Raw genomic sequence first — 25830 nt, 5'->3', positions numbered from 1 at the left:
TTAAGAGTGGGAGAGAAAATAAGACAGAAGTCTAAAAACAACAATCAGAATCAAAAGAATTGTTAAATTACATAAATGGGTTTTAAGAAGGCTTTTTAAGGTAGAAAGAGAAGTAGAAAATATTTAGTAAAATAACTGCAAAATACTGCTGACGCTGGAAATCTGAAATAAAAACAAGAAATGCTGGAAATACTTAGCAGGTCTGGCAGCATCTGTGGAGAGAGAAGCAGAGTTAACATTTCAGCTCAGTGACCCTTCATCAGGACGGGCAAATATTAGAAATGTTTTAAGCAAATATAGCAGGGCTGGGGCAAGAGATAACAAAAGGGAAGGTGTTGATAGGACAAAGGGTCACAGAGAATAATTGACCAGAAGGTCATGGAACAAAAGCAAAGGGTATGTTAATGGTGTGCTGAAAGACAAAGCGTTAGTGCAGAGAGGGTGTTAATTGACAGAAAAATGAACAGCCTGGCCCAAAAGCACAAACGTGAAAAAAGAACGGGTAGAGTGAGACCTGCTTTGTATTTCCAGCATTTCTTGTTTTTATTATAGAAAATGTTTAGGGCAGGTGTGTCAATTGGTGTAGCAAAGGCAGTTAAAGGATCTGTCACCAAAAGTAGAATGGAAGGAGGAAAATGCACAAGAGCCAGATACCTGTGCATGCTGGTAGGGGGAGGAGTGGGGCAAGGAACAAAAAGCTGAAGTAGGTCAGAGAGACTTGCAGATGAAGGCAAGGATTGTAAATTTGATCCATTGAGAACCAGGGAGCTGGAGTTGATCGGTGGGGACAAGGTGATGGGGAAGTGTGGCTTGATATAGTTGGAATTGTTTCTAATGAATGGGAATCTTGGAGGGTGAAAGACAAGAGGGGAGCATGAAGATTACAGAGAAATCAAGTCTAGAGATGACAAAAAAAAATGGATATAGTGATAATGTGGTGGGGTGAGGATAAGTGCAAAGGATGGTGATGTTATGCGTGGTAGCAGAGAGAACATGGGATTTGAAGCTCAGCTCTGTGTTGAATAAGACGTTGACATTAACACAGCCTGGTTAGTGCCCAGGAGTAGCAAAGAAGCAGAGTTTTGGTGGGGAACAAAAACAATGATTTCTTATTTTCCCAGTGTTCAACTGCAAAAAGTTCTAGCTCAATGACAGATAACAAGTTTGACAGTGCAGTGGTAGCTATGAAGTCAAGGGCAGGCCATTTATAAAACCACAGAAATTTACAGCACAGAATGAGGTCATTCATTATATTGTGTCTGTGCTGAGCCTTGGTTGAATTAAACTTAAACTAATTCCATTGCCATGCTTCCAGTTGCAGAATTTATGTTGTTAGCATACATATGGAAGCTGATTTCATGATTTCATGAACCTTAGTTAGGCCACACTTAGAATATTGCATGCAATTCTGGTCGCCACACTACCAGAAGGACATGGAGGCTTTGGAGAGGGTACAGACGAGATTTACCAGGATGTTGCCTGGTCTGGAGGGCATTAGCTATGAGGAGAGGTTGGAAAAACTAGGATTGTTTTCACTGGAACGACGGAGGTGGAGGGGCGACATGATAGAGGTTTACAAAGTTATGAGTGGCATGGACAGAGTGGATAGTCAGAAGCTTTTTCCCAGGGTGGAAGAGTCAGTTACTAGGGGACATAGGTTTAAGGTGAGAGGGGCAAAGTTTAGAGGGGATGTACGAGGTAAGTTTTTTTACACAGAGGGTGGTGAGTGCCTGGAACTTGCTGCAAGGGGAGGTGGTGGAAGCAGATACGATAGCAACGTTTAAGAGACATCTTGACAAATACATGAATAGGAAGGGAATAGAGGGATATGGGCCCCAGAAGTGCAGAGGGTTTTAGTTTAGGCAGGCATCAAGATCGGCGCAGGCTTGGAGGGCCGAATGGCCTGTTCCTGTGCTGTACTGTTCTTTGTTCTTTGTTGATTGGTCATGATTGTGGATGATGTCACCTAGGGATAGGATGTAAATAAAAAACAGGAGGGGGCCGAGGATCGAACCGTGGGAGACTTTGGAGATGTGAAGAAGCAAACTGCTGCAGATGCATTGGCTGTGCAGGAGAGGTCGGAATAGAACCGTGCAAGGGCAGTCCGATGGAGCTGGAATCCAGGGGAGAGGTAGTAGAAAAAAACTTGCATTTATATACTGCCTTTCATGACCACAGCATGTCTCAAAGCACTTTACAGCCAATTAAGTACTTTTTGAAGTGCAGTCATGGTTGTAACACAGGAAACGCGGCAGCCAGTACGCGCACAGCAAACTCCCACAAACAGCAATGTCATAGTGACCAGATAACCTGTTTTTCTGATTTTGATTGAGGGATTTTCGCCGGGTGCTCCGGTTTCCTCCCACAGCCAAAGACGTGCAGGTTGATAGGTAAATTGCCCCTAGTGTAGGTAGGTGGTAGGGGAATTGAGGGAAGGTGGGGATGTGGTAGGAATATGGGATTAATGTAGGATTAGTATAAATGGGTGGTTGATGGTCGGCACAGACTTGGTGGGCGGAAGGGCCTGTTTCAGTGCTGTATAAATAAATAAATATTGACCAGGACACGTGGGAAACTCCCCTGTTCTTCTTTGACATAGTGCCATGGGATCTTTCACATGCACCCGAGTAAGCAGATGGAGCCTCGGTTTATCGTCTCCTATAAAAGATGGCACCTCCAACACTCCCTCAGTACTGCACTGGAGTGCAGAGTTGATTTTAGTGTTCAAGCCCTGGAGTGGGACTTGAACCCAGAACCATGTGACTCAGAGGCGAGAGTGCTACTAACTGAGCCACAGCTGACAGGAAGGATAATAGGAAGGTGTCCTTGACCATGCTAAACACCATGGAGAGGTCAAAGCATGTACTCCACAGTTGCAGTCACACAGGATATTGTTTGTGAATTTGACTGGGGCTGTCTCATTCCTGTGGGCAGGACAGGAACCAGACTGAAGGGATCTGAACATGGACGGAGAGATGGACAAAGAGATGACAAGCAACACATATAAGGGGATTGGAGGTAGGGTAGTAATGATCGAGGACTGATGGGTCAAGGGTGGGCTATCTGAGAAATGCGATGATAGTTTTGAAAAAGAGATGGACATTGCATGTGCAGAAGAAGCCATTTATGATGTTAGCAGGAATGGGGACCAGGAAAGGTAGTTGAGGGGTCAGAAATTGGGTAGGAGTGTAACGAGGAAGACTGCAGAAGGAAAAATTGCAGAATGACTAGGGATCAGGGCTTAAGTGAATGAGGGGATGAGTTGAGATGATTAGGGGCTTGGGAGTGGAAGTGGGCTAAATTGTGGCTATTGAGGCAGCTTCATGGATGGTCTCAATCTTGGAGACAATGAAATCCATGGGCTCCAGGCACCTGAATTTAGAAGTCAGGCTTTTCGTTTTCCTCCTGTACACTCTGCAGCCCTCTGAGCGGAACACTGACTTTAGGAACTTGGTACTTTACCACCCCCGCAATGCGCCCCCCCCACCCCACCCCACCATGTTCCCACCAGTTTCTCCCATTCACATTCTATACTATTCCATTCCATTCTACTTGTGTCTATGTCCTGCCTATTTAAACACAGTACACAGTCCTCCCGGCTCCTACAGCAAGCATTAATTTTATGCGAGAGAGCTGGGCGCTACACGATAATGTTGAGACCTCCAGCTGCATGGTCCAGACTCCCCCACTGATTGTATCCGCCAGTTATGTTGTAAAGTCCAGTGCAAAACACACAAGCTGCACACCAGCTGTATCCTCTAATGCCCAACCAATTACTGTGGTCATATTTACATAAGCCAGTCTTACCCATAGCCCCCCACAGTGGTCGACAAGGCCCTCAACCATGTCTGGCCCATTTCCCGCATTTCTGCCCTCACCCCTTCCCCTCCCTCCCTCCCAGAACAGCGACAGGGTTCCTCACTTTCCACCCCACCAGCCTCCACATCCAAAGGATCATCCTCCTCCATTTCCGCCACCTTCAGCGTGATGCCACCACCAAACGCATCTTCCCCTCCCCTCTCCTGTCAGTATTCCGAAGGGATCGTTCCCTCTGCGAAACCCTGGTCCACTCCTCCATTACCCCCGACACCTTGTCCCCTTCCCACGGCACCTTCCCGTGTAATCGCAGGAGGTGTAATACCTGCCCTTTTACCTCCTCTCTCCTCACTATCCAAGGCCCCAAACACTCCTTTCAGGTGAAGCAGCGATTTACTTGTACTTCTTTCAATTTAGTATACTGTATTCATTGCTCACAATGCTGTCTCCTCTACATTGGGGAGACCAAACACAGATTGGGTCATGCTTGCGGATACCTCTGCTCAGTCCGTAAGCATGACCCCGAGCTTCCAGTTGCTTGCCATTTCAACACTTCACACTGCTCTCATGCCAACATTTCTGTCTTTGGCCTGTTCCAGTGAACATCAACGCAAGCTCAAGGAGCAGCACCTGATCTTTTGATTAGGCACTCTACAGCCTTACGGACTGAACATTGAATTCAATAACTGTTTTTCACATAGTCAGAGCTGATCATTATTCTGCCAATAACTCTCTCTCTGGACTAATGCTTTATCTTTCACCACAAGCATTAACACATGCTTTGCCTTTGTCCCAGGACAACTTTGTTATTTAATCTCCCTGTCCTCTGCCTTATCAAACACCTTCCCCTTGGTTCTCTCCCTGACCTCCCTTTCCTTCACTTACATAAAACCTAATTCTTTTCTAACCTTTGCCAGTTCTGATGAAAGGTCACAGACCAGAAATATTAACTCCTCTTCTCTCTCCACAGATGCTGCCAGACCTGCTGAGTATTTCCAGCACTTTTTGGTTTTATTTCAGATTTCCAGCATATGCAGTATTTTGTTTTTATTACCCATAGCCTATGCTGATTATTAGCACTAATACCTTAGACCGTCTCCTGCCCTGTCCATTAGCTTATATGTACATGTAAAACATTCACTGTCTAAGGCCCACTGAAATAGGTCAATGGATTCATCTGTGCCTGTGCACCTACTGGAAGAGCTCCTGGTGGGTTGGACTGAAGCCTCGCAGCAGACTGTACAATCCTGGGTGAGTCGTATCCATCGAGCAGTTCAGATCACCTTCCTTCCCATCCTTAACTATGCTGCGTTTGAGAAGACTCGAACACCGCAGAGCTAATTCCAGAGCGTCCATCCAACATCGACCTAAAAACACATCAGGAATAAAGCAAGAAATATACAGCATATATATGCAGAAATATGAATCAGGAAATAAACCAGGCATGTTGAGTATTTGTCAGGAGACACTGAGGCACATAGATCTGACATAAATCTAGAAGTGCTTATCAAGAAGACAGCCAGGCAGGTGTACTACTACTACTACTACTATTTATACAGCATGTGTAACATATTAAAACGTCCCGAGACACTTCACAGGAACATTATAAAACAAAATATGACACCAAATTACATAAGGAGATATTAGATCATAAGAACATAAAAACATAAGAAATAGGAGCAGGAGTAGGCCATCTGGCCCTTCAAGCCTGTCCAGCCATTCAATACGATCATGGCTGATCTGCCCCAGACCTCAACTCCTCTTTCGTGCCAGCTCCTCATAGCCCTCAACTCCCTGATATTTCAAAAATCTACCTTCCTCCTCTTTAACTGCTTTCAGTGATCTAGCCTCCACAACTCTCTGGGGTAGAGAATTCCAGACATTCACTACCCTCTGAGAGGAGAAATTCCTTTGCATCTCAGTTTCAAATGAGTGTCCCCTTATTCTGTAACAATGATCCTTAGTTCAAGATTCCCCCACTAATGGAAACATCTTCTCAACATCTACCCTGTCAAGCCCCCTCAGTATCTTGTACGTTTCAATAAGATCACCCCTCATTCTTCTAAATTCTAAAGAATAAAGGCCTAACCTGTTTAGCCTGTTGACTTCTTGATAAGTCAACCCCTTCATCCCAGGAATTAGCCTAGAAAATTGCTTTTGAACTGCCTCCAATGCCAGTATATCCTTTCTTAAATACGGGGACCAAAACTGTCCACAGTACTCCAGATGCTGCCTTACCAACACCCTGTTCAGTTGTAACATGACTTCCCTAATTTTAAACTCCAACTCCCTAGCAATAAAGGCCAAAATTCCATTTGCCTTCTTAATTACTTGCTGCACCTGCAAGCTAACTTTTTGTGTTTCATGCACAAGAACACCCAGATCCCTCTGTGCTGCACTTTTTTGAAGTCTCTCTCCATTTAAATAATAGTCTGCCTTTTGATACTTCCTGCCAAAGTGCATGACCTCACACTTTCCTACATTAAACTCCATCTGCCAGGTTTTTGCCCACTCAACCTATCTATATCCCTTTGCAGATTCCTAATGTCCTCATTATAACATGCCCTTCCACTTATTTTTGTATTGTCAGCAAATTTGGATATATTACACTCCGCCCCCCTCCTCCAAGTCATTAATATAGATAGTAAATAATTGAGACCCTAGGACTGATCCTTGTGGCACTCCACTAGTTGCGTCTTTCCAACCTGAAAAAGACCCATTAATCCCGACTCTCTGTCTTCTGTGAGTTAACCAATCCTCAATCCATGTTAATACATTACACCCAATACCATGAGCTCCTATCTTGTGCAATAATCTTTTATGTGGCACCTTATCGAATGCCTTCTGGAAATCTAAATACACTACATCTACCGGTTCCCCTTTATCAACTGTGCTTGTTATATCCTCAAAGAACTCTAACAAATTTGTCAAACATGATTTCTCTTTCACAAAACCATGTTGACTCTGTTTGATTGCATTAAGCTTTTCTAAATGTCCTGCTATTTCTTTCCTAATAATGGACTCTAGCATTTTCCCAACGACCGATGTTAGGCTGACTGGCCTATAGTTTTGTGCATTTTGTCTCCCTCCCTTCTTGAACAAGGGCATCACATTAGCAGTTTTCTAATCAGCAGGGACCCCCCCCCCCCCGGAATCCAGTGAGTTCTGGAATATTTCGACCAATACCTCCACTATCTCTGCAATCGCTTCCTTTAAAACCCTTAGATGTAGGCCATCAGGTCCAGGCAACTTGTCTGCCTTTAGTCCCATTAGTTTGTCAAATACTTTGTCCCTCGTGATAGAGACTGTTACAAGATCTTTCATCCCATTAGCTCCTTGCTTATCTGATAGCTGTGGGATGTTTATAGTGTCCTCCACCGTGAAGACCGATGCAAAATATTGGTTTAAATTATCTGCCATTTCCCTGTTTCCCGCTATCAGTTCTTAAGTCGCATCCTCCATGGGTCCCACGCTCACTTTAGCTACTCTCTTTTTATATACCTGTAGAAGCTATTGCTGTTTGTTTTTATATTTCTTGCCAATTAACTGTCATAATCAATTTTCTCCCTCTTTCTTTGCTTTTTAGTCATCCACTACTGGTTCCTAGAAAATTCCCAATCCTCTGGCCTACCACTAGTTTTCGCTGCTTTGTACGCCTTAGTTTTTGATTGGATACTCTCCTTGACCGCCTTTGTTAACCACGGGTGGTTCATCCTTCTCATCGAGTCCTTTTTGATCGGGATAAAGTTTTGCTGAGCGTTATGAAATATCTGCTTAAATGTCTGCCACTGCTCATCTACTGACCTTCCCCTTAGTCTATTTTCCCAGCCCGCTTTCGACAACTCTTTCTTCATTGTAATTGCCCTTGTTTAAGTTGAGGACACTGGTTTGAGACCTGAGTTGCTCACCCTCAAACTGAATTTGAAATTCTACCATGTTGTGATCGCTACCTCCTACAGGATCCTTAACTACGATATCTCTTATTAATCCTACCTCATTACACATTCCTAGATCTAAAACAGCCTGTTCCTTGGTAGGTTCTGCAACGTATTGCTCTAAGTAACAATCCCTGATGCACTCTACAAATACGTTTTCCATGTTACCTCTGCCAATCTGATTTGTCCGGTCAATATGCAGATTAAAATCACCAATGACAATTGTGGCACCCTTCTTACATGCCTCCATTATTTCCCGATTTATACATTGTCCTACAGTGGGGCAGCTCTTCATGGGCCTATAGATGACTCCCACCCATGACTTGCTCCCTTTGCTATTCCTTATTTCCACCCAAACTGATTCCACATCACGATCTATTGCACCTATATCACTACTCACCACCGCACTGATACCTTCCTTTATTAACAGAGCTACACTACCTCCTTTTCCTTTTTGCCTATTTTTCCGGAACGTCGAATACCCTTGAATATTGAGTTCCTAATGTTGTCACCCTGCAACCACGTCACTGTAATAGCTATCAAGTCATTCTCATTAATTTCTATTTGTGCTGTCAACTCATCTATCTTGTTACAAATACGGCATGCATTCAGATAAAGAGCCTTAAACTTTGACTTTTTGCAATTATTACTCATTCTGGTTCTAATTTCTGTTGCACTCTTCTGCTTATATTTTCTGCCCCTTCCTGTCAGACTTTGATTACCGTTCACCTCTTTACTACCCTACACCTCTGCTCTCTCGTTTCTTTTTGATTTTTTAAACTTCCCTTCAATTGAACCCTCCTCCCCACTAATTAGTTTAAAGTCCAATCTACAACCCTAGGTCAGATGATCAAAAGCTTGGTCAAACAGGTTGTTTTTAAGGAGTGTCTTAAATGAGGTAGAGGGGCAGAGGTGTAGGGAGGAAATTCCAGAGCTTAGGGCCTAGGCAATGGCAGAGCAATTAAACTCAAGGATGCACAAGAGGCCAGAATTAGAAGTCTGGAGGTTTGTGGGGCTGGGCGAGATTACGGAGATAGGGATGGACGAGGCCATGGAGGGATTTGAAAACAAGGATGCAAACAAAGTCTTTGCTTGATTTGAAGCCAATGTAGGTCAGTGAGCATAGAGGTGGATAGGTGAACAGGACATGATACAAGTTAGGACACAGGCAGCAGAGTTTTGGATGACCTCAAGTTTACTGAGGGTAGAATGTGGGAGACCAGCCAGGAGTGCATTGGAGGTAAGTCTAAATGTACAACGGCATGAATGAAGGTATCAGCAAGGAAGGGGCAAAATCAGGCAATGTAATGGAGATGGAAAAAAGGCAGTCTTAGTGATGGTGCAAATAAATGGTTTAGTCTCAGACAGTTGCCAGGGAGAGGGATAGGGTCAGTAGCTAGGGAACAGAGTTTGGAGCGAGGACCAAAAACAATGGCTTCAATCTTCCCAATATTTAATTGGAGGAAATTTCTGCTCATCCAGTGCTGAATGTCGGAGAAGCAGTCTGATAATTTAGCACCTCAAGAGAGGGGTGGTGAGTTAGAGCTGAGTGTCATCAGCGTACATGTGAAAATTAACATTGTGCTTTCAGATGATGTCGCTGAGGGACAGCATATAGATAAGAAATAGGATGGGGCCAATGATAGATGCTTGGGGGAACACCAGAGATAAAAGTACAGCAATAGGAAGAGAAGCCATTAAAAGTGATACTCTGGCTGTGATAAAATAAATAAGAGTGGAGCCAAGCAAGAGCAGTCCAGCTGGATGACAGTGGAGAGGCATTGCAGAAGGATGGTGTGATCAACTATATCAAAGGCTGCAAAGAGTGCGAGCAGGATGAGGAGGGATAGGTTAACCTTTGTCACAGTCATTAGGATGCATTTGTGACTTTATTAAGAGCTATTTTGGTACTGTGGCAGTGACAGAAATCTGAATGGAGGGATACAAACATAAAGTTCTGGGAAAGATGGGCAAGGATTTGGGAGGCGACATTTGGAGAGGAAAGGGAGGTTGGCAATGGGTGCTAATTTGCAAGGACGGTGGGTCAAGGGTAGGTTTTCTGAGGAGAGGGGCGATGATGGGTAGATTTAAAGGAGAGAAGGAATACACCTGAAGAGAGAGAACCATTAACAATATCAGCAAGGGGTAGTTGGGTGGTTAGAAGTTTAGTGGGAATAGGGTCGAGGGAGCAGGTGGTGGGTCGCATGGATAAGCTGAGCTTTGAGAGGACATGAGGGAAGATAGGAGAGAAATTGAGAAAGATGCAAGTTCAGGGCTCGGACAGGGGGAAGCTTTAGAGGAGGTTAGGCCCATACATCAGGAGTACATCTCTCTATACTGAATATAGAGATCAGTCAAAACCAACATGAACATCTGGGCCTCCCCTTTATATTCTTGCCCTCTAGTTACAAAGGCAGACATTCAATTAGCATTTTTGATTTTTTTCCCCAGTATACAACATTTTTGGCCCTGAATGTTTTTGGACCTCCACTGTTCCTAGCTTTTCACCCTTTAGTAGAAGCTATTATTAAAAACGGTATTTTTTTTTAGAGATACAGCACTGAAACAGGCCCTTCGGCCCACCGAGTCCGTGCCGACCATCAACCACCCATTTATACTAATCCTACACTAATTCCATATTCCTACCACATCCCCACCTGTCCCTATATTTCCCTACCACCTACCTATACTAGGGGCAATTGCTAATGGCCAATTTACCTATCAACCTGCAAGTCTTTGGCATGTGGGAGGAAATCGGAGCACCCGGAGGAAACCCACGCAGACACAGGGAGAACTTGCAAACTCCACACAGGCAGTATCCAGAATTGAACCCGGGTCGCTGGAGCTGTGAGGCTGCGGTGCTAACCACTGCGCCACTGTGCCGCCCACAATGCAGGGCATTTAGAAAAATCATGCAGAGTTAACATGGTTTGGTGAAAGAGAAATCATGTTTAACCAATTTATTGGGGTTCTTTGAGGGAGTTACATGTGCTGTGGATAAAGGGGAATCAGTGGATGTATTGTACTTAGATTTCTGGAAGGTGCCAAAGGTTATTTGGTGTAAGGGGTAACATATTGGCATGGATAGAAGATTGGCTAGCTAACAGGGAACAGAGTAGGCATAAATGGGTCATTTTCTGGTTGACAAGATGTAACGAGTGGTGTACCACAGGGATCTGTGCTGGGACCTCAATTTTTAACAATTTATATAAATGACTTAGATGAAGGGACCGAAGGTATGGTTGCTAAATTTGCTAATGACACAAAGATAGGTAGGAAAGTAACTTGTGAAGAGGACATAAGGAGGCTACAAAAGGATATAGATAGGTTAAGTGAGTGGGCAAAGACCTAGCAAATGGAGTATGATGTGGGAAAGTGGGAAATTGTCCACTTTGGCAGAAAGAATAAAAAAGTATATTATCTAAATGGAGAGAGATTGCAGAGCTCTGAGATGCAGAGGGATCTCGGTGTCTTAGTGCATGAAACGCAAAAGGTTAGTATGCAGGTACAACACGTAATTAGGAAAGCTAATAGAATGTTATCGTTCATCACGAGGGGAATTGAATACAAAAGTAGGGAGTTTATGCTTCAGCTATACAGGACATTGGTGAGACCACATCTGGAATACTGTGTACAGTACTGGTCTCCTTATTTAAGGAAGGATGTAAATGCATTGGAGGCAGTACAGAGAAGGTTTACTAGACTAAAGCTGGAATGGGTGGGCTGTCTTATGAGGAAAGATTGGACAGGCTAGGCTTGTATCCACTGAAATTTAGAAGAGTAAGAGGCGACATGATTGAAGCATATAAGATTCTGAGGGGTCTTGACAGGGTGGATGTGAAAAGGATGTTTCCCCTTGTGGGAGAATCTCGAACTAGGGGGTCATTGTTTAAAAATAAGGGGCCATTTAAGACAGAGATGAGGAGAAATTTTTTCGCTGAGGGTCATGAGTCTTTGGAATTCTCTTCCTCAAAAGGCGGTGGAAGCAGAGACTTTGAATATTTTTAAGGCAGAGGTAGATAGATACTTGATAAGCAAGGGGTTGGAAGGTTAGCGGGGGTAGGTGGAAATGTGGAGTAATCAGTTCAGCCATGAACTTACTGAATGGCGGAGCAGGCTCGAATGGCTGAGTGGCCTGCTGCTGCTCCTAATTCGTATGTTGGTATTTAAAAAATATGCAGATCTATCCTTTCTTTTTGTCTAAAATGGGTGACCTCATAACTACCCATGTTGAAATTCATCTGCCACAGTTTTGCCTACTCATTTGATCTATCAACGTCTCTTGTAATTTTATGCTCCTGTGTATACTACTTACTATGGTACCAACCTCTGTCATCGGCAAACTTGTATATCTGGTTCTCTACTGTGTTACCTCAGTCATTAATAAATATAGTGAATAGTTGAGACCCTACCACAGATCCTTACAGGGCACCACTAGTCACTTCCTTTCAATTGGAGTACATACCCATTATCACTACTCTGTCTCCAACCATCTAAGCAGGTCAATAATTTTCCTTCAATTCCATGAGCTTTAATTTTAACTGACAGTCTGTTATATGGAAGCTTAATGAATACCTTCTGAAAGTCCATATAAACTATACCCATAGATATTCATAGAGTCATGAGACATAACGGCACAGAAGGAGGCCGTTAAGCCCATCAGATCCATGCCGGCTCTCCACGAAGCAATCCAGTCGGCCCATTCCCCCACTCTATCCTCATAGCCCTGCAAATTTATTTCCCTGAAGTGCCTATGCAATTTCATTTTGAAATCATTAATCGTTTCCGCTTCCACCACCCTCGTAGGCAGCGCGTTCCAGGTCATTATCACTCACTGCGTAAAAAAACTTCTTCCTCACATTCCCCCTGCATCTTTGCTCAAATCATAAATCTTGTGTCCCCGAGTTCTTCTACCATCAGCTTTGTCTACCTTCTCTAAACCTGTCATAATCTTGTACATCTCTATCAAATCTCCCCTCAACCTCCTTTGCTCAAAGAAAAACAACCCCAGCTAAAATCCCTCGTCCCTGGAACCATTCTGGTGAATCTCCTCTGTACCCTCTCAAGGACCCTCACATCCTTCCGAAAGTGTGGTGGCCAAAACTGGATGCAATACTCTAGTTGTGGCCTAACTGCAATTTTGTCCCTCAATTTTGTTAACCAGCCTTTTATGTAGTACTTTGTCAAACGCTTTATTAAAATCCATATAACATCCACCGCATTCCCCCCATCAACCTTCTCTGTTACTTCATCAAGAAATTCCATTAGATTAGTCAAACACAATCTGCCTTTTACAAATCAATGCTGGCGCTCCCTAATTAACTCAAACCTCTCCAAGTTTTATAAAAGCTCAGCATAACTTCCCTGCTTTTGTACTTGATACTTGTATTTATGAAACCCAAGATCCCATATGCTTTGCTAACTACTCTCTCAATATGTCCTGCCATCTTCAAAGATCTATGCAAATGCATCCCCAGGTCCCTCTGTCCCTGCACATTCATTAGAACTGTGCCAGTAAGTCTATATTGCCTCACCCTATCCCTTCTGCCAAAGTGCATCACTTCACACTTCTCAGTATTAAATTTCATCTACCATTTGCCTGCCCATTCTGCTAGCCTAACTATGTCCTGTTGCAGTCGATTGGTCTCATTCTCACTGTTTGCCACATCTTTTAAGTTTGGGATCATCAGCAGATGTTGAAATTCTACTCCATATTCCAATATCCAAGTCATTTATATAAAAATCAAAAAAAGCAGTGGTCCTAGCACAGACCCTTGGGGAACACCACTGTCCACCATCCTCTAGTCTGAATAGCAACCATTTATCACGACTCGCTGTTTTCTGTCCTTAAGCCAATTTTTAAAAAATCCAATTTGACACTGACCATCTGATTCCATGACCCTCAATTTTGTTAACCAGCCTTTTATGTAGTACTTTGTCAAACGCTTTATTAAAATCCATAGAACATCCACTGCATTCCCCCCATCAACCTTCTCTGTTACTTCATCAAGAAATTCAATTTGATTAGTCAAACACAATCTGCCTTTTACAAATCAATGCTGGCACTCCCTAATTAACTCAAACCTCTCCAAGAGCTTATTAATTCTTTCCTTGATTATTGTTTCTAAAACCTTACCCATCACTGATGTTAAACTGACTGGCATGTCCTTAAACCCTTTCTTGAACAAGAGTGTCATAGTTGCCACTTTCCAAACCTCTGACACCCCTCCTGCATCTAGACAATTTTAGAAGACTATGGCAAGCCTTTCCGCCAACTCCACCCCAACTTCCTTTAGCAACCTGGGATGCAACCCATCCGGGCTAGGCAACTTATTCACTCTCAGCATAGCCAGCCTTTCCAGTACATTCTGCCAATCAATTTTTACCCCATCTATTACTTCTGCCATCCACATTTCTACCGATATTTTGTTAGCATCTCTTATTCAGTAAACACTAATGCAAAGTACTCATTAAGAATTCTGGCCTTTCCCTGTGCCTCTAAACATATAGCAACACTCTTTGTCCCTAATAGGCCCACCCCACTTCTTACTACCTGCTTACTATTTACATGCTGGTATAAGATTTTTGGGTTCCCTTTTATTCTATTCTCATGTTCTCTCTGCCAGTCTTATTTTCATCTTCACATTTCCTCTCAACGTATTGTATTTGGTCTTGTTCTTGCTTGAAGAATTCACTTAACATGAATCATAGACCCTCTTTTTTTGTTTCATCATATGCTCCATTTCCCTTGTCATCCAAGGGGCCCTGGCTTTGGTTCCTCTACCTTTTCCCCGTTGTTGAAATGTACCTAGCCTGTACTTGAAACATCTCCTCCTTAAAGATCACTCCTTGTTCCTTTAAAGTTTTCCTGGTCCATTTTATCCTGGCTAGATCCCATCTCATCCCATTGAAATTAGCCCTCTTCTAATTTAGATGTTCTACTTTAGATTAGTCCTTGTTCTTCTCCATTACTAATCCAAACCTTATGATACGATGATCATCCTTACCCAAATGATCTCTCCAAGCCACTTTGTCCAGCTGGCCCACTTCATTCCCCAGCTCCATATCCAGCAATACCTCCTTCCTAGTTGGACTGAGAACATACTGGTCAAGGAAGTTCTCCTGAACATATATCAGAAATTCCTATCCCTCCGTATCCTTTATTCTGACAATATCCCAATCGATATTTGGGTAGTTAAAGTCCCTCAATATCACCACTCTATTGTTCTTGCATATCTCTGTGATTTCCCTGCAGATTTGCTCCTCTCTCTCACTACTTAGAGGCCTATGGAATACCCCAAGTAGCATGATCATACCTTTCTTGCTTTTCAACTCTAACCGATGGATTCTGGCCTTGACCCCTCAAGGCCATCCCTTCTTTCCAATACACCACAATGTCTTCCCTAATCAGTACTGACACCCCACCTCCCTTTTTTCCTTCCCTATCTTTTCTGAACACTTTGTATCCTTGAATATTAAGTGCCCAGTCCTCACCATTTTTAAGCCACATTTGTGCTTGTAGCTCACCAACCTTATTCACCACACTTTGTGCATTTACATACATGCATTCTAAACCCATCTTTTTATTCCTTGTAGTCCTTAGTTTGCTCCTATCTAATATGGTACTACAATTTTTTCATTTCCTTTAAAACCTTGGGTCGAAACCATTGGATCCTGGGGATTTGTCAGTCTTTAGTGCCTATTATTCTAACATGGTTTTCTTGCTTACTTTAACTTTAATGAGTTTGAGTCCTTGATTCACTATTATTTTCCTTGGAATGTCAGGTATATTATCCCCTGCCTCTACTGTAAAGACCGATACAAAGTAATTATTTAATAAGTTTATCATTTCCTTTTTTCATTTGCAATATTACCCACATCTGTTTTTAAAGGGCCTTTTCCTTCTAATATAATTGTAAAAACTTTTTGTATTAATCTTGATATCTATCCCTCAGAAATTTCTTTTCACGTTCCTTTTTTGGAGTTCTTATCATCTTTTTGTCTTTCTTTGCTGTTCCTCATAGCTCTCTCAGTTCCTTACATCGACAATATTCTTTACACTTTTACATGCGCTTTCCTTTTGTTTTATATCATCTCACCTCCTATATCATTACTTTTACCAGTTTCCCATCAAACACAAAAATATTTTGTTTTTTTCCTTATTTTCTGTTTCCTTTTCCAGTGATGCTGATACTGCCTCAGGTGCAGTTCCGCAGGCACTGGCAATCCTCTGATACTTCACTCATGTGTGAGCTTTATTTTTAATTTGTTTTTGGGGGATGTGGGCATCACTGGCTAGGCTAGCATTTATTGCCCATCCCTAATTGCCCTTGAGAAGGTGGCGGTGAGCTGCCTTCTTGAACCGGTCAATTGTGAACCCCAGGATGTTGATAGTGGGGGATTTAGCAATGGTAATTCCGTGAACATCAAGGGAACATGGTTAGATTCTCTCTTGTTTGAGATGGTCATTGCCTGGCACTTGTGTAGCTCAAATGTTAATTGCCACTTATCAGCCCAAGCCTGGATGTTGTCCAGGTCTTCCTGCATCTGCTTCAGTATCTGAGGAATCGCGAATGGTGCTGAACATAGTGCAATCATCAGTGAACTTCTGACCTTATGATGGAGGGAAGGTCATTGATGAAGCAGCTGAAGATGGTTGGGCCTAAGACACTACCCTGAGGAACTCCTGCAGTGATGTTCTGAGAAAGAGGTGATTGACCTCCAACAAGCACAACCATCTTCCTTGGTGCTAGGTATGACTCCAACCAGCAGAGAATTTTCCCCCTGATTCCCATTGACTCCAGTTTTGCTCGGGCTCCATGATGCCATACTCGGTCAAATGCTGCCTTGATGTCAAGGGCAGTCACTCTCACCTCACCTCTGGCGTTCAGCTCTTTTTTCCATGATTGGACCAAGGCTGTAATGAGGTCAGGAGCCGAGTGGCCCTGGAAGAACCCAAACTGAGCAGGTTATTGCTGAGCAAGTGCCGTTTGATAGCACGGTCGATGACCCCTTCCATCACTTTGCTGATGATCGGGAGTTAACTAATAGGGCGGTAATTGGCCGGGTTCGATTTATCCTGCTTTTTGTGTACAGGACATTCCTGGGCAATTTTCCACATTGCCGGGTAGATGCCAGTGTTGTAGCTGTACTGGAACAGCTTGGCTCGGGGCGCGGCTAGTTCTGGAGCACAAGGCTTCAGTACTATTGCTGGAATGTTGTCAGGGCCCAAAGCCTTTGCAGTATCCAATGCCTTCAGCCATTTCTGGATATCACGTGGAGTGAACGGGATTGGCTGCAGACTGGCATCTGTATTGCTGGGGACCTCAGGATGAGGCCGAGATGGAACATCAACCCGGCACTTCTGGCTGAAGATGGTTGCAAATGCTTTCGCTTTGTCTTTAGCACTGATGTGCTGGGCTCCTCCATCATTGGGGATGGGGATATTTGTGAAGTCTCCTCCTCCTGTCAGTAGTTTTAATGTCCACCACCATTCATGACTGGATGTGGCAGGACTGCAGAGCTTAGATCTGATCCATTGCTGGTGGGATCGCTTAGCCCTGTCTATTGCATGCTGCTCCCGCTGCTTGGCATGCAAGTAGTCCTGTGTTATAGCTTCACCAGGCTGATGCCTCATTTTGAGGTATGCCTGGTGTTGCTCCTGGCATGCCCTCCTGCACTCTTCATTTAACCAGGGTTGGTCCCCCGGCTTGATGGTAATGGTAGAGTGACGGATATAAGGTTACAGATTGTGGTTGAATACAATTCTGCTGCTGCTGATGGCCCACAGTGCCTCATGGAGACCCAGTTTTGAGTTGCTAGATCTGTTCAAAATCTGTCCCACTTAGCACGGTGGTAGTGCCACACAACACGATGGTGTGAAGACGGGATTTCATCTCCACAAGGACTATGCGATGGTCACTCCTACCAATACTGTCATGGACAGATGCATCTGCGATAGATAGATAGGTGAGGACGAGGTTAAATAGGTTTTTCCCTCTTGTTGGTTCCCCTACCACCTGCCACAGGCCCAGTCAAGCAACTATGTCCTTTAGGAGTCGGCCAGCTGTGCTACTACCGAGCCACTCTTGATGATGGGCATTTTGTGCCCTTGCTACCCTCAGTGCTTCTTCCAAGTGGTACTCAACATGGAGAATCACTGATTCATCAGTCGAGGTTGGGGGGGGGGGGCAGCGGGTGGGGAGGCAAAGGGTGGTAATCAGCAGGAGGTTTGCTTGTCCATGTTTGACCTGATGCCATGAAACTTCATGGGGTTCAGAGTCTATGTCGAGAACTCCCAGGGCAACTCCCTCCCGGCTGTATACCACTGTGCCACCAGCTCTGGTGGGTACGTCCAGTCCAGTAGGATGACCGCCGGTGTGACAGGACATACCCAGGGATGGTGATGGTGGTGTCTGGGACATTGTCTACAAGGTATGATTCTGTGAGTATGACAATGTCAGGCTGTTGCTTAATGTTTCTGTGGGACAGCTCTCCCAATTTTGGCACAAGTCCCTAGATGTTAGTAAGGAGGACTTTGCAGGGTCAGCAGGGCTGGGTTTGCTGTTGTCGTTTCTGATGCCTAGATCGATGCCAAGTGGTCTGTCCAGTTTCATTCCTCTTATTAGTCTTTGTAGCAGTTTGATACAATTGAGTGGCTTGCTAGGCCATTTTAGAGAGCAATTAAGATTCAACCAAATTGGTGTGGGTCTGGATTAACATGTAGGCCAGACCAGGTAAGGATGGCAGATTTCCTTCTCTGAAGGGCATTAGTGAACCAGATGCGTTTTTACAACAATGGACAATGATTTCATGGTCACCACTAGACTAGCTTTTTTAATTCCAGATTTATTAATTGAATTCAAATTCCACCATCCGCCATGGTGGGATTCGAACTCATGTCCCCAGAGCATTAGCTTGGGGTTCTGGGTTAATAGTCTAGTGGCATTACCACTATGCCACCACCCCCCTTGATTAATGCATGTTGGCAGGCTATTCAACCATGTAGGATATCATAGCAGAGATCAATCCTGTACTCACCAAATGTCTGCACATGTGCAGCTTTTAGCGGTGGTGATTGCATAGCAATCAGGAATGGGAAGTTGGTCGATTAGCCCTACGCAGCTCAGGGGAACTGGGATTCAATTGTAGTTATCATATAGTTCTCATAGCACATGTTCACATGTGTATCAAATTCCTCTCGCCATTGTTTTAACAGAAGCATCATCTATTCGAAATAAAAAAGGTTAACCCCTCTGTTCTATAATGAAAAGTAATATTGGGCATGTACCATATGAGTTGAACACTGTTTGTTGCATTTAGGCTATCAGGGAGATGAATGATATTTAAAACCCAATTTGTGCATCATTGCATGAAACAGAGAATATTGCTGAGAAAGGGAGGTGAGTGGGGGATAGAAAAGAGAAGATATCTCTGGTCGCTATTTGCTACAATTTTAAGCAATATCCTTTTCTTACCGTACTTACAGTGTCACCACACACAGTGAGTATAGGACAAAGCTGCCCACTTGATTGGCACCTACATCCTTATATATTCACTCCCTCCACCACTGGCATACTGTGGTTGCAGTGTGTACTATCTACAAGATGCACTGCAGCAATTTGCCAAAGTTTCTTCAACCGCACCTCCCAAACCCACAACCTTTGTCACCTAGAAGGTCAAAGGCACCAGGCGCGTGGGAACACCCCCATCTTCAAGTTCCCCTCTAAGTGACACACCATCCTGACTTGGAAATATATCACTGGTCCTTCATTGTTGCTGGGTGAAAATGCTGGAAGTCCCTATCCAACAGCACAGTGGGAGCACCTTCACCATATGGACTGTAGCAGTTCAAGAAGGTGGCTCAACACCACCTTTCTCAAAGGCAACTAGGGATAGGCAAAAGATTGCTGGCCTTGCCAGTGACACCCGCATCCCATGAAGGAATAAAAAAAGAAAAATGACCAGTGCAGTTCTTCCGCCGACTATTGTATGGGTTAGGATTATGGAGGAGGATAAAGCTCACTTTGTTAAGATTTCTCAGAAACACTTTCCTTTGTACACCCTTAAGATGATTATTGACATGATATCTTGCAGTTAAAAACACACCTCTCACTTCATGCAATCCCAGTTTTCTCAGAGTTATAATGCATAACTGTGGAGACCATGTGATGCTATCATTCCTAGATATGAAGCTTGCCTTCCTCCAGGTATAAACTGTCATTCTCAGTTCTGCCCTATTCTACTGTGCACCCTCTAAATTCATTCTCACCATCTCTCAGGCAGAAACACGCGAGACATAAGCTCACCATCCAACTCAGAGGCAGCTCGGAAGATCAGGTAACTACTGGGCAGGGGCTGTGTTATCGATCCCACATTCTCACCTTTTGGACCCTGGAAAAGACGAGGTCTAAAGTTAATATAGGGATGAGTGGCTTTGGGGAAAGAGTGTTGGGTGACATTGTGTATTAAGTTGGCCACAAACGTCAGTTGATACTGAACTTTCCTTTGGGACAAGTAGGCTGTGGGCTTGTCTCCTCTGACACCTTATGTAGTGTTAGAAGCATGACTTTCTTTGGAGATGTAGCCCTTCTAATTTGTCTGTTGAATCTATGGTGATTATAAAAAGCCAGTACTCAACAGGCACTCAAGCGAGGAGAGGCATTCGTATGACTTCTGGAAGTTCTCCTTAAGGGCCAAAAATGAAACGACTCATGTTGCACAGACTGGTTGAACTTCCATTCTGGCACATGAATCTAAAACTTTTATTATGGCCGTATTTTACAGCACTGTCACTAGTGGCAACCTTGGCTTTGGTGCAGTACAGTAATATGAAGGAAGTGGCAGTGCTGCCTCAGGTGCACCCAAGCCCCATGAAGGAATTAAAAAAAGAAAAATGACTACAGCTACCTGAGGAGGCAGAAGTGCTGGAGCAGCAATTTAAACAACTAACACCATTTTTTTCCAGCCACGGCATCAAACCTGAGCTTCCAGGGCATTGATGCAGTTTCTTTAATCTGGCATCTGGTTGTGCAGATCTTCCCAAACAGCAGGAAAAGTTTTGTACTGGAAGTCTGATTGTATGATCTTTCAGAAAACTAGGCATGCGTATCTATTCAGCTGTTGGCACTGGTGAGGTTGAATCTGCCTCACGATGTAAACATGATATATTCTATAGCACTGAGAATCCAAGACTATTGAAGAACAGTTGCAACACTAGCAAAATAACACTATTTTGCCCATGGCATGAATCAAATCCTCAAATCACAGAATCACAGAATTGTTACAGCGCAGAAGGAGGCCATTTGTCCCATCACTGGATGTGTCGTGATGTATGAACCTCGGTGCATCATGCAGTGCATCAGACAAGCAGGATTCCACCCATGCCCAGGTAGTGAGTTCTGAGTTTTAGGTTAGGGTATGTGTAGCATTTCAGTTCACAAACACATGAGGTATAGTACAGATCATGCAATAAAGCCAAACTACAACTTCAGAGGCTTTTTCAATAGCATCAAACTGAAGGGAACTAGAATCATAAGAAATTTACAGCTTAGAAGTTGGCTATTCACCCCACTGTGTCCATACTATCTCTCAGAAAGAACTATTCATTTAATCCTATTTTCCTCTTTTGCCATACCCTTTTAAAATTTTCTATTTCCCTCTCCCTCCACTACTGTTTCTGGTGGGATAGTCCATGCCCTATTTATTCCCTCTAGCCGACCAGTGGCAGTCATTTTTCCCTTTATACCCTACTACAACCCCTTAGAAGTATTGGTAATGTGACAACTTGATCCCTGCAATAAAGGCCAGCTACCCAACCCGAACACGATGGGACCCGATGACGTGTCAGGTTCGGGTCGGGTCGCACTTCCAGGTCTGGCATTCGGGCTCGGGTCGGGTCAAACTCACTCTATCACAACCTCGGGTAAGTGGCTCCAATATTAATGTAATTTTTGGACTAGAAAGGTGGTTTTGTTATTTTAAGCTTGTGCAGATCAGCAACAAAGTGAAAAAAGGTAGATTAACTGATGGTCGGGTCGGGTTGAGCGCGGGCAAAAATGAAAGGACTCGGGCTGGGTCGGGTTCAGGGTTGGATGTGGTTCTGTCGGTCTGGGGTCGGGTTTCATTTGCAGACCCGAGCCGGCCTTTACCCTGCAAAATTCACTGATAGCACTCGGGAACGCCATCTCCCACTTTCCTTATAAAGGACTACAATATTACCCAAGCAAGTGTTTGCATGAACTGTGCTAATAGTTGTTTCTTTTCTTTTCTCTTGCTACAGTAAGAGAATGCAATGGTGCCAAGTTTAGTCCAGCATCCAAAGTGTATGGTGGAACCCCTCTATAGGTATTGCATATTTTTGGAGGGTTTTATCTATTTCTTTGGTACCAGGATATCCACTCCAATGTGTTTTTCTATTTCAAGTCAGACCTTGATTCTGAGTCTATGGTACAGTGGACACACATTACCTTCACTGCCCAGATGGACTGATCCAGAGGATGGAATAGTTTGAAACAGAAGCCATCCTTTTTGGAGGGTCTTTCGATGAGCTCGCAGGTGTTGAGAAGGATGGTCCCCACCCACTGGCCATTGTTGGGTGTTTTGTAAATTAGCAGAATGCCAGGTTTGAGCACGCACCAGAATTTGGTCCAGCTTTTCAGAGTACCTCGGATCTGTAATAGAGATTATGGGGCATGGCTCTTCAAGCAGTACAAAGAAACTGAGAATATAAAATTTTGAACATGTATTGAACAAAACAATGTATGTTTTGTACACTAACTGCAGAAGTGGAGGGCTTAGCCTTTGTGTGCTAGATAAAGGAGCTTTGATGTAAGAACAAGTACAGTAAAAACAAATTTTGACTCTGCCATTAATTATATCTGAGCAAAATAACCAGGTGTAGACAATCTTCCTTGTTCAAGCGCTCAAATATAATTGAAATGAATATAGTTTATCACAGCTATTGTAATGCTATGGGCTTATGGGCATAGCCCGTTTATAGCACAGGCCCTTCACTGACCAGCAGGCTGGAACAATGGCCATTGGTTCCTTGTCTACATCTCCCCTTCATACATGAATTGAGTTGCTGTATTATGTACCAACTTTCCCTTTATCTGCCTCAGGCCCTGCAGGGGTATTAGCAAAAGGTATTGCAATTAAAAATAGAACCAAAATTCGAAGAATACATTACTGCACACATATTACCACAGTGGTATGGCGTGGAGATGGCAGAAGAGACACTGATGATAAAATAGTTGGCTGTTGGCTAAGGTTAATCCCAGTGCCTTGAAGTTAAGTTGGGTTTGAACACAGATGGTTTTGATGACTGAAGTTGGTTGAAGTGATCTCAGCATCCATTATTTGGGTTGACTGTCATTTGAGAGGGACTGCCTGCCCAATGCCTGAGTTAATTGTTAAACTAATGGTTTGGATGACTACGGATTTAACTTGTTGAAGTGGTTCTCTGTATCCATTCTTTGGATTGGCTGTCAGTTGATATTTTCGTGATGAATTTGAACACCAACAGCTTGGGTGACCTACCTTCAGCCAATCCTCCATCACGACCACGGAAGGGTCCTTCAAAGCACTGAGCATCTCCTTGCTGGCCCTCTTCTTCTCCTGTCTGTAATTTTTCTTCTGAACCTATTTAAAATATAGAATCCATCCCTGCTGGTGAATCAAACAGTTAATTTCAAAAAACATTTTGGAATACACTCCAGCGTGTGAGTCACTGGGGAACATTCCACCAATGAATATTGTAAAGGAGACTGAAGAAACATATTAAGCCATTCATTTAGAATCTTCCATCAATGAAAAGACAACCTCATTTTTAAAGGACAGCCTTGCAATTACATAGCATATTTAATGTCCTCAGGACATTCCAAAGTACTTCACATCCAATATAGTAAATGCAGCAGCCAATGTGTGCACAGAAAGGTCCCACAAACAACAAGTGACACGAATGACTGGTTAAAATGCTTTCAGTCAAGAGAAAATGTTGATGGACACTGGGAGAGCTCTGATCTTTGAATAGGATACGTTATGCTCATCTGAACAGACACACATTGATTTAACATCCCATCTGAAAGAAAGCACATCTGAAAATATAGCATTAACTCAATATTGTAATTAAGCAAAAGACTGGATTATGGAGTCAAGTTGGTAATTGCACTGCTTAGATAGTTACTAGGGCTTAAAAATAATGATCAGCATTGAGTAGCTAGTGGAAAGGAAAAGAACTGAGCGTGAGCCTTTTTTCCTGAATGGAATTGCACAACTAGTACATCATGGAAACTCATCCTTAGCCAATATCTGTTCATGTTAACTTCTGGTTGAACCCCGTGGATAAAGATGTGGAGAATATCAGAAAGTGTTACAAATAACAACAACAAGTTGTATTTTTATAGTGCCTTTAACATAATAAAAATGTCTCAAGACACTTCACGGGCCATTAATAAAACAAAATATGACACAATCAAATAAGGGCAATATCAGGAGATATGGTCAAAGAGGTAGGTTTTAAAAAGCGGCTTAAAGGAAGGAAGTGAGGAAAACAGTTGGAGAGGTTTTGGGAGGGTATTCCAGAGTGTAGGGCCGAGGCAGCTGAAGGCACGGCCATCAATAGTGGAGTGATTAATATCATGGATGCTCAAGAGGCCAGAATTCGATGAATGCAGATATCTCAGAGGGTTGTAGGGCTGGAGGAGATAACAGAAAAGGGAAGGGTGAGGCCATAGAGGGATTTGAAAACAAGGATGAGAATTTTAAAAACGAGGTGTTGCTTAACCGGGAGCCAGTGTAGGTCAGTGAGCAAATGGGTGATGCATGAACAGGATTTGACGCAAGTTCGGACATGTACAACAGAGTTTTGGATGACCACAATTTTACGGAGGGTATAACATGGGAGGCCGGGCAGGAGTGTGTTAGAATCGTCAAGGCTAGAGGTACAAAGGCATGGATGAGGGTCTCAGCAGCAGCTGAGCTGAGCTGAGGCGAGGCGATCTTGGGCAAAGTTACAAAGATAGAAGTAGACAGTTTTAGTGGTGGAGCATATCTGTGGATGAACTCATCTCAAGGTCAAATATGACATCAAGGTTCCAAACAATCAGATTCAACCTCAGAGAGTTGCCAGGTAGAGAGATGGAGCCAATGGCTAGGGAGCAGACTTTGTGGAGAGGACCAAAGACAATTTGGACTTCTTTGACCAAGCTTTTAAGCTTCAGTTTTCACAATATTTAACTGGAGGAAATTTCTGCTCACCCAGTACTGGACGGTGGACAAGGAGCCTGACAATTTAGAGACAGTGGAGGGGTTGAAAGAGGTAGTTGTAAGGTCAAGCTGAATATCATCAGCATTCATGCGGAAACTGACATTGTGTTCTCAGATGATGCTGCTGATGGGCAGCATATAGATCAGAAATAGAAGGGGGCAAGGATAGATTCTTGGGGGACATCAGATGTACCTGTGTGGGAGTGGGAAGAGAAGCCATTGCAGGTGAATCTCTGGCTACAACTAGATAGATAAGAATGGAACCAGGTGAGTGCAGTCCCACCCAGCTGAACAACAATGGAGAGGCATTGGAGGAAGATGATGTGATCGTCAGTGAGGCACACAGGATATTTCAAAGAATATTACAGTGAGAGGTTTGAGTTATCCAAGTAGTATAGTGGGAAGTGCATGGTATATTAGTATTTTAAAATTAAGGGAACACATGACAAATGGTTAGAAGAGAGATGTAATGTATTTTGGAGTGTGTTATGCTGAAGAATGTAGGGCATATCGGAGTTATGTAGATTACACAGCAATTACAACCCAGGAACAGGCCATTTGGCTCAATTAGTCCATTTTAGTGTTTATTGCATGAGCAGCAGTCCTTATCCTATGCGCCTGCCCTGTTTCTATATTCCTTTATCCCCATTTCTTTTAACCACCTATTTAACTTCCTCTTAAAATTTGACAAGATTTCTACTTAAATCACGAATTCCAGGGTGAAAGGGGAGATTCTCTGAAGGGGTTAATAGGCTTCCATGGAAGGAAAGATGATCTGAATGGGCTGAAAGACCTTTCTCATTTGCACTTC

At 43.5% G+C, this 25830-nt stretch overlaps 1 protein-coding gene across 8 annotated transcripts in view; it reads right to left on the bottom strand.

Moving 5' to 3' along the window:
- Positions 1-25830, bottom strand: part of LOC137376993 (oxysterol-binding protein-related protein 8-like) — a 209723-nt gene that overhangs the window by 40709 nt on the left and 143184 nt on the right. For 6 of the 8 annotated variants that reach the window (XM_068046065.1, XM_068046064.1, XM_068046066.1 and 3 more), the window contains 4 exons: positions 23292-23393; positions 22220-22423; positions 20060-20144; positions 5012-5183 (listed from right to left, as the gene is read on the bottom strand). In XM_068046065.1, the coding sequence (XP_067902166.1) occupies positions 5012-5183; positions 20060-20144; positions 22220-22423; positions 23292-23393 (563 nt within the window). Of the gene's footprint in view, positions 1-5011; positions 5184-20059; positions 20145-22219; positions 22424-23291; positions 23421-25830 lie in introns of all 8 variants that reach the window. The other 2 variants (XM_068046071.1, XM_068046072.1) reach the window with 2 other exon arrangements.

This window comes from Heterodontus francisci, chromosome 14, assembly GCF_036365525.1.
Source record: "Heterodontus francisci isolate sHetFra1 chromosome 14, sHetFra1.hap1, whole genome shotgun sequence".
NCBI classification, from domain to species: domain Eukaryota; kingdom Metazoa; phylum Chordata; class Chondrichthyes; order Heterodontiformes; family Heterodontidae; genus Heterodontus; species Heterodontus francisci.
Note: the sequence above shows the minus strand (reverse complement) of the source record. Positions and strands in the feature narration are given on the sequence as shown.